Source organism: Cydia strobilella, chromosome 15, assembly GCF_947568885.1.
Source record: "Cydia strobilella chromosome 15, ilCydStro3.1, whole genome shotgun sequence".
Lineage (NCBI taxonomy): Eukaryota > Metazoa > Arthropoda > Insecta > Lepidoptera > Tortricidae > Cydia > Cydia strobilella.
The window spans coordinates 16,616,314-16,626,591 of record NC_086055.1 but is presented as its reverse complement, the minus strand read 5'-3'; the positions used below and the strand labels follow the sequence as shown (position 1 = coordinate 16,626,591).

At 36.4% G+C, this 10,278-nt stretch overlaps 1 protein-coding gene across 2 annotated transcripts in view; it reads left to right on the top strand.

The window, feature by feature from the left end:
- The first annotated feature begins 1,827 nt into the window (after positions 1-1,827).
- LOC134747637 (putative uncharacterized protein DDB_G0271606) overlaps positions 1,828-10,278 on the top strand; it is a 57,778-nt gene continuing 49,327 nt past the window's right edge. For both annotated transcript variants that reach the window (XM_063682243.1, XM_063682242.1), the window contains exons 1-3: positions 1,828-1,844; positions 4,441-4,573; positions 5,031-5,101. In XM_063682243.1, the coding sequence (XP_063538313.1) occupies positions 1,833-1,844; positions 4,441-4,573; positions 5,031-5,101 (216 nt within the window). In that variant the 5' untranslated portion in view covers positions 1,828-1,832. The remainder of the gene's footprint in view (positions 1,845-4,440; positions 4,574-5,030; positions 5,102-10,278) is intronic.

Genomic DNA, 10,278 nt, shown 5'->3' with positions numbered 1-10,278 from the left:
AATTTCCGTGAGAAACAGACAGATACCTATCTACGCAGTCATTCCATCTACTTTGTATGATAAATTCAGTGGTCACAGACTGCGCTCGTATTTAAGAATGAGTTTACAAGTCTTCATCATCATCATCATCATCATCATGTCAGCCGATAGACGTCCACTGCTGGACATAGGCCTCCCCCAAGGCTCGCCACTCCGACCGATCCTGTGCCGCTCGCAACCACCGAATTCCCGTGACCTTCACCAGGTCGTCGCTCCATCTCGTTGGAGGCCTACCGGCAGTTCGTCTTCCGATATACAGTTTACAAGTCTTAGGGCTAATAAAACTAAACGAAGTACCAATTGCATAACGAAACTTTAAAGCTTAATATGTTTTTTCCTGTGCATTTTAAATGTAAACATTTCTTGATGATGACTAATGTTCCTGTCAATTTGAGCGGTAAGTGAGCTGTTAAGAATGACAGGTTATTAGATACAGGGTGATTGTGTTATATCTGACAAATTACCATACTCTAAGATAACAATAACCTTAAAAGTCACGATGAAAAGTTTTTTTAGTATGGAACCAAATCAGAAATCTCAAAAAAACCGGCCAAGTGCGAGTAGGACTCGCGCACCGAGGGTTCGGTACATTTTCGTATTTGTTTTTATAGCGGCAACAAAAATACATCATCTGTGAAAATTTCAACTGTCTAGGTATCACGGTTCATGAGATACAGCCTGGTGACAAACAGACGGACAGACGGACAGCGGAGTCTTAGTAATAGGGTCCCGTTTTTACCCTTTGGGTACGGAACTCTAAAAATCCGCTGTTCCATAGGAAATATTTATAGACATGTTTCGCCGTCCACGCGTTTGGAACAGCATTTTTTTGGAGTTTTCGGGGTGACTTGCATATCATAGCACTCTCAGTAGTCTCAGTATATGTCAAATAAAAAAATCATTCTGTATAGCATTGGGTAAGAGTGCGCGCGGGTAAAAGTTCGCGACAGACGGCCGGGCGGCCGGACGTGGGGTAACTCGACCTGTTAGTCGGGGCGTGTAGCATTGGCTCCTCGGTTAAAAATAAGTTAGATTCTTGCTATGTTAACTCGAAAAAAGCAAAAAAAATCTTATAATATTTTGATACGTCAAATATCACAGTTTGGGTTTACAATTGGCAAATTTTAGTCACCCTACTTCTATGCTTCGCTATATATTTTTTTTATGTAACGATCAGTTGATAATAATTTAACTATTTCTTTTAATTGCATTTTTAAAATTACCACCTACAAGTTAATAGATTAACGGTATCATAATCATTTGTTTTAATGTCGATGTTATATTATTAATTACATGTTGTACATATTTAAATAAAAAAACCGGCCAAGTGCGAGTCGGACTTGCACACGAAGGGTTCCGTACCATTACGCAAAAAATGGCAAAAAAATCACGTTTGTTGTATGGGAGCCCCACTTAAATATTTATTTTATTCTGTTTTTAGTATTTGTTGTTATAGCGGCAACAGAAATACTATCACGGTTCATGAGATACAGCCTGGTGACAGACGGACAGACAGACAAACAGACGGACGGACAACGGAGTCTTAGTAATAGGGTCCCGTTTTTACCTTTTTTACAAATATATTTTTTTGAGTAATATTATAGCTGTGGATATTAGATATTAACACCGTCACGGTTATAAAAAACAATATTTCAATATAAATTCTCGGAGTGATCAATCCACAAGTCATTACTATATCCCAGCAAATCGTCGAACTGGTTGCGCTTACGCATATAAGTGAGCTCGCACGCGGCGCGCCCACACATACATACTCTCGTCATTACGCAGTGAACATGAAGCTTTTGGTCAGTGCTTTTTCTGCTATTTAATACGTGTAGTTAGAAAGAAACAAATGACGTGTGCTTTCTAAGGAGCGGGCGGGAAAAATGTAGAAGGATTTGAATTTCGAATCTGAATTTAAAAATTAAAAATACTGAGTCAGTGCATATCTCTAGTTCAATTATGTACTGTTGCGTTTAAATCATTAAAAATGTACCGGGTTTTGAATTTCGAATGTGAATTAAAAAAATGGTTCGACGATAGGTCGAAAATTATGTGTACGTGCGTCTAATTTCTTAGATAGTTCAATTATAGTGGTGTTAATGATGTGACACCTCGAAAACGTTTTAAAATTCGTTTTTCCTAAATCGTTTAATTATTGTACAGTGGCATTATTATCTTAAAAAATGATGTAAAATTTTTAAAATGCACATTTCGGTGTAAACCAAAATTATACTGGAAGCTAAACTTTCAGGAACAGGAGAGACATTTGTTGTTAGTGTTGTTATTATTTATTATCATTCGTACAGTGAAGTGAGAAAAAAGTTTGTGTCAGTGTTTTGTAGTGAATTAATACAGCATACCCCTTTATTCAGTGCGTGTACTGTATTTTCCGGAAATAGTTTTTAAGGTCCTGTACCCAAAGGGTAAAAGCGGGACCCTATTACTAAGACTCCGCTGTCTGTCTGTCTGTCCGCCTGTCACCAGGCTGCATCTCATGAACCGTGATAGCTAGACAGTTGAAATTTTCGCAGATGATGTATTATTTTTGTTGGCGCCATAACAACAAATACTAAAAACAGAATAAAATAATAAAAATTGCCGTTTTTTGCATAATGGTACGGAACCCTTCGTGCGCGAGTCCGATTCGCACTTTATACTTGGCCGGTTTTCCAAGTTGCGATTTCTGCCATTCGAAAATTTTACCATTTTTTTTTGCAATAGCTTATTGAGGGAATCCAGGATAGGAATCAGGGGTCCACTTGGCAACTAATCCCGAGAATTGGCGTAGGCACTAGTTTTTACAAAAGCGACTGCCATCTGACCTTCCTACCCAGAGAGTAAACTAGACCTCATTGGGATTAGTCCTGTTTCCTCACGATGTTTTTCTTCACCGAAAAGCGGCTAGTAAATATCAAATGATATTTCGCGGATAAGTTCCGAAAAACTTATTGGTACGAGCCGGGGTTTGAACCCGCGACCTCCGGATTGGAAGTCGCACGCTCTTACCGCTAGCTCTTACCAATATAAACTTATATATTTAAAAAAACCGGTCAAGTGCGAGTCGGACTCGCCCACCGAGTGTTCCGTACTTTTTAGTATTTGTTGTTATAGCGGCAACAGAAATACATCATCTGTGAAAATGTCAACTGTCTAGCTATCACGGTTCATATGACTGGTGACAGACAGACGGACAGCGGATTCTTAGTAATAGGGTCCCGTTTTTACCCATTGGGTACGGAACCCTAAAAATGATTCATCAACATCATATACCTATACAAAGTGGAAACATCTCTTTAAATAACACCATATATAGGAAAAAAAGCGTATCTAAGTATTTGACTTAAATCGTTATTACACTATAATTTTAAGCTATCCATGGTTTATATGGTTTGTCTATGGTTGGTTGGTATGGTTAAATATTATTTTAGTTAATGATAAATTTCAATCTCTAAAAGAGCATCAGCTAAGTATCAACATAGAGTTTTAAGTCCACGTTGCAACTTAAAACGGAACGAACATTTAACCATCGCCTTATCTTATTCGTTTTATGCCTTACCTTTAGCTAAAGTTCAGAACGTGACCATAAATATTAGTATTTCGCAATCATTGGGTACTTAGATGCATCTGCGAAATTTATGGATCAATTATCGTTCGAAATTGGTAAAATGTCCTACTAAAAACTGGTTTTTATATACGGTAAAACCAGGCAATGAGGCAACTATAGCCCATTACTAGAACTATGGCCCAAAATGTTTATTACGTAATTACATCAGTAAGTTTTTTCTTTATTTTAAGCTAAAGTAGTCCTCGTGATTCTGAGTCGGATAGCTCAAGAAATAATAGTTTTTATCAGTATAAATACCAATGTTTTCATTTATAAACATATTTTCCATAGAACAGAGATATTAAATAAAAGTCACAACTGCACCTTCGTGCGATTATATTCGACTTAATTTTTGATCACTTGGGTTGTACGGTACTTTTTCGAACGCAAATACGTCCACTGATTTTAATTTAATTATTTATATGATTAATTGCAGGACTTTTTTAGTGTTCTTTGAAAATATTTTAAAATAATAAAACTAACAACAATAACAATATTGATAAGTAACATAACTGCAACATTGGAATTACTTGTGGAATAATAAGTAAATTAATCAATAATTTAAGATTACACAAATTAGCTACCTACTTGAAATGACGCTATTTTAGTGCAAATTACATCACATTTTAAATCAGTAGGCCATCAGTCAAATGAACAATTTAGTTTAAAAGATACCATTATAAATTCAATATACGCGATATAATTCGTTTTCATAGTTTTATTTCATAATACCATTACTTATAATATTCGTTTGGAATATGGCCACTTCATTAATGTATTTTTCTTAATTAAAGGTGGCAACACTGTTGCTGGTGGCAGCATGCCACGCAGACGAAGCCAGAAGCAAGCAGAAGGAAGACAGAAGGACAGAGAGGAGGGCAGAGGACGGGGTTGTTCAGAAGAGGGCTCCCGCCATTTTACCCACAGGTCGGTATATTGTCACGCGTGCAATAGAGTATTTAAGAGCAATTTCGGAAAAAGTGTCATATTTTGTTTTTTGAATAACCATCAACTTTTATGTTTTTTCTACTGAATATCACAAGAAATAGGTATCGATTTATAAAGGAAAAAAATTGTCCGAAATATTTTTAGGGTTCCATACCCAAAGGGTAAAACGGGACCCTATTACTAAGACTCCGCTGTCCGTCTGTCTGTCACCAGGCTGTATCTCATGACCCGTGATAACTAGACAGTTGAAATTTTCACAGATGATGTATTTCTGTTTAATTATTATTATATCAAAAAATAAAATAAAAATTGTTTACTGGTACAGTGAATTTTATGATTAAAACAAGGTTAAGTACACTATTCTAGTTAAACACTCATTCAGTTAACAAGCTAAGCTAACTTATATTGAATTAAAACATAAAATTTTTGTCAACAGTGACGCCGGCCACCCCGGGAATTGATTATGCTGACTCCAAAGACTCACAGACTGAAAAAACTCCTGTCCGGGTAAGTCTTTAATTTATATTTCAGTCTTAGCTTAAAAGTCAATTTTACTTCAGTTAGGTATTTGAGTTAGGTAAAAATATTTGAATGGATAGTTGTTATAACAAAAGCATTTCCTTCTGTATCAAGCAACTTACGGCCCGATTCAAATTAACGTTTTTGGTTGAAGGAATGTTCTTTCGACACTGACAGATCAGTATCGTATCGGTGTGACATCTTATAAGCATTGTTTGAATCGGGCCGTTAGCTTAAGCTAATCCAATATCTTTCAAGTACCTACTAGAGATTTGAAAATGCCCATTGTTTGAGATCACAGAGGAACAACAAAACAAAAATAAATTTCAACGATCTTCTCCACTAGTTCATAAATAAAAATCTCAATCTCTTGACTCACGGGGACTGCCATATATTTAACGCTGTGTACTGACAACAATAAAATTAACCTCTTATGACGTTACAATAAGACTTAAGAACGATCAAATAACTGTATCGATGGTACGAGGGCATCGCGTGGCAATTCTTGACTTCATATATCAAGCAATGACGTTTGGGGGCAAGGAAACTGGGGAGAACGGTGTTTACTTTCTGCAGGGGTTATTTATTATAGTTTATGGTGTTATATTGGGCGAAGATGAGTTCGACTTTCTTTCATGCCACTCTTTGTTATCCAGGGGTTAATCGACAATAGTGCTAAACTGTCAACTTTCGCGTCCGCGTCAAATCAACACATGATGTTCTCACGTGTTGACTATCTCATGTGTGAAACCAAGTCGGTTTTTTAGTCAGTGCCAGGGGGTGTTAAAACCGTAACTAATATTAGATACCGTTATTTTTTTAATAATCATAATGACTTGGCAATCGCACGGCTACATAATAACATAAGGATAATTCATCAACTATTTTAAATAATCCTAATTGAACATAGGAGTTTGAGCAAAACACATACGAGTACAAGTAAAGCATTGGGTGCGATTTTTTACATACCTAAAACAATCTCCACATAGCAAAACTTTTGATGAATCAATATTAACATTGGTTTAAAATGTAGATTCCGTTTCAAAGATAATTCCAATATTGAACCGCCGCCGCAGGCCTGTCTGTATTTGCCCTTACAAAAGAACTTTGCGAAGAAATTTAATATAAAAGTTCCGTGATAATTCCAAGGGGGAAAAGGGGGGGATTTTTATAGCATTTCTGCCGAATAGTTGGCAACTGGCATGCCTTGTATCGAGACAAGGCAGTATAATGATTTTACTCGAAACTTTCATTGCGAAAGTTCTGAGTTATGATGACAGTAGTATTGAACTTGAATTGTATTTTACGTCACAATTCTTGGATGCCCCAGTTTGTCGGAGATAAAACAAATTTCTCAACGACAATAATTAGATGTAGAAGTATGAATAGACTATTATATAAGAACACTAGAAAGCTCTAATCAAAGGGTTCAACGGCAAAACTGCTAAGGAGCTTCTAAGGCTCAAAAGATATAAAACCTGCGCAGTGACTAGAATATTGACTGGACACTGTAAGATGAACAAACACATGTTCCGAATTGGGAAGAAACAGGATGCGACATGCAGGTTCTGCCAGGAGTCAGAGGAGACTGCAATGCACATTCTCTGTTCCTGTGGACCACTAATGTCAAAAAGAAGTATCCACTTAGGGCGGCACAAACTGCAACCCTATGAGGTACAGAACATTACGGCCCAAAGAATCTGGAATTTTCTGGACTCAACGGGCATTAGTAACGAACTTTAAAGGGCCGTCACAATAGATCACTGCTTGGTCGACGAGACACTCACAGGCCCACAACACCCCAACAATAATAATAATAAAATAATGAATAGACTAATACTCCATATACTAAACGAATAAAAGCTACATGCTTTACCCTTACTTACTGACTTAGTCAGAGTGGTTTAGACTTAGTCGAAGTGGTCATTTGACCACCAAAATGTTCGACAGCAAAAGTGCCAAAGGTGGACTGTATTTATCGAGAAAAAGGGGCGAAAGAAAAAGTGAAACTGGGCCGGTGGAGCAAGAAAGTTGGGATAGATTTAAATGAAATTATGAAGTTATTGTGAACTAAAGTGTATAATAAGTGTAGGCGAGGGTTACTTTAGATCCGGAAACTGTTGGAACCAAATCGTTGGTCATTGTTGAAGGCCGCACCAAATTGATGTATGGGCTGCTAGTGTCACATACACCAATTATATTCTGTTGGTTGCTTGAGATAATGATAACTCACAATATTGCCGAAAATAAACACTTTATTAGAACGACAATACTTTAACTATAAAAGCGCGATATTATGAATGATAGTGCTAATGAGAACACGCGTGATAGGATAGGTGGCGTGGCTAGTAGTACGTAGTAATAATAATCATAATCATAATCATAATCTTTATTGTCTGTGAGAAATGGGTACATTGCACAGTAATTACTATTGTAACAATAAAATATAAAATACTAGTATGTGTAATGTGTATGTGAATGGTATAGACGTGTGTTTTTCAATAAATACCGCGAAACGCGATGTTTCTAAAAAATTGCCGCCTAAGTTTGCGAAAACAAAATAAAAAAACTATCTACTCCACTCTCCAGTCAAGTCACCTACTTAAGAATAACACGTGTCACTTATATAGGTCAGCAATCACCGCACACAGTAAAGCTGACAGCAGGCATTTATCACTCGCTGGGCGTGTCTGGAATCCTACAAGGGTCCCTTCTCGGGTACATACTTTATGTGTGCTTTCGTAAATAAGGGAGTGCCATGATAATCAAGTTGGGTTAAGTGTATTGTTTACTATTGTTTTTGGATATGATTTTTGATTGTTGAATAATTTTTTTAGCAGTATTTTAAATCATAATCATAATCATTATCATTTATTTATTTCTAAATGTTCTAAATGTTCTTGTACTTATGATAAAATTTACTTTTTACTAGTAAATATTATGAATGATCGAATAATACTATTTTAAGTTCGAATGTACTGAAGATTATTTTACGGGAAATGGCAATAACCAGGTTGATGAATTTCGTTTTTAGGGTTCCGTACCCAAAGGGTAAAAACGGGACCCTATTACTAAGACGTCGCTGTCCGTCTGTCCGTCCGTCTGTCCGTCTGTCTGTCTGTCACCAGGCTGTATCTCATGAACCGTGATAGCTAGACAGTTAAAATTTTCACAGATGATGTATTTCTGTTGCCGCTATAACAACAAATACTAAAAAGTACGGAACCCTCGGTGCGCGAGTCCGACTCGCACTTGGCCGGTATTTATTTATAGATACGTTTACGGGAGACTACAAACGACAGGGTCGAGTGGAGGAAACGGGGGGAGGCCTTTGCCCAGCAGTGGGACACTAAATTAGGCTAGTTAAAAAAAATAGATAAATACCTTTGTGTCGGTAAAATTAATAATACTTACTTTATTCGTCTCAATTTATTATACGATTGATCAATTATCAATATCATCGTCATCTTCTTTTTTTCTCAACAAGTTTTCAGTAAATTTACGTTGTTAAGTTACTTTAAATAAAGTGAAAAGGTACGGACTAAATATATTTCCCACGGAAACCGGTTTCCCGCATAACCCTACTGCATATAAAGTCTGAATCTGTGCGAACCGGATCGACGCCGATACGCGGAAATGGATGACATTGTTTACGTTGCATAAATTCTATTATTTTTGATAAGCTATTAGTAAATGGCTAGATTTATAACCTAATATCCGGGAGACCGAGCTTTGCTCGGAAAATATATAAAAACTCAATGCGCGTTTTCCCAGACATAAGACCTAGCTAGATCGATTTTTCGCCCCCGAAAACCCCCATATAGCAAATTTCGTCAAAATCGTTAGAGCCGTTTCCGAGATCCCCTAAATATATAAATATGTATACATACATAGATACATGCTATTAGTAAATATCTAATATAGAGATAGGCTAAGCTATGTGAGATGTAGACTTTAGTGGAGATTAAAATCAAAATCAGTCTCAATCATGTGCTTTCATTCAAATTTTGATACCTATAGCGATAAACAAGTGTTTAAAGTAAATACTTGAAATGTCATTGCATTTGTTTTATTGGAAGAAGATAAAATTAACTACACTGTATGCCCTGTGGCTTATGTAAGCTGTCTGAACCAGATTCGTGGTCGCTGATTTTAATTTACCCTGACATTCAGAACCACTCGTCGAAAGCGTGATAAAGGCGCTTTCTTTTGACATTTCAACGAGTGACAGGACCACGCTACATGGGATACAGATAAAGGGAAAGCTGGCTTTAAAGGTTGACGTAAACTTAATAAAAATATTATTTTTGTGAAGGAGAAACACTCAACAGAGCTGGTTTTACTTTTTGCGTTAATTTTGTGCAAACTTAAATGTTTTGACATGTTTGGTGATATATAAAATATGTTTTATACCATCACAATACTTAAACCAAAAAAAATAACAAAGACCGAGACCGATAGATATATTATCGATTCGTTATTCTATCGAATGAACTTTATCTGATCTTGCGGGTTAAAGTTTGAGTTTTAGCCACTCTTAAAGTTTCAAATTGGTGTTGTGGCAATTAAATTAATTTCACTCTGTACAATATAGAATAGATTATTTGGCATAACGGCTTCAACTAACCTAACGTAATAATACAAAACATTGTTATTTATTGTTAATTAAAGACGTATAAACTTATACAATACTTGAAATGGTGCCACTAGGTAGCGTCCTGCGCCTTTCAGTTATGCACAACGTAAAATGCTTCCACAGAAACCTTTTCAGCACAAAAACAGTCCCCTAAATTACAGCAAATTTATTTAAGGCGTCATTGAAACGTAACAAAGACGCTTTAATATCCGCGGGCAATAAAAAAAGGTTTGCGACGTGGATAAATGGGTCATTACTGGCCAAATTGGCTATTTGAGGAGAGTACAGGAAGACGTGTTGGAGGAATCAAAAGTGGAACTGTTCGTTGTGTGTTCCAACAGATGGCTTTGGGTTTCTTTTCAAATACCCTTGATCCAGTTCTTGAGTAAATACAAGCGTAAAATGAGGAACTTAGGCAACGTTATTAAATTGATCATTAATTTGTGAAATATTAGAATGGATGATTAAAATATTAATTATAAGAAATTAGAAAGCTAAGCGAATGAGCGAACTGGAAAACATGGTAATA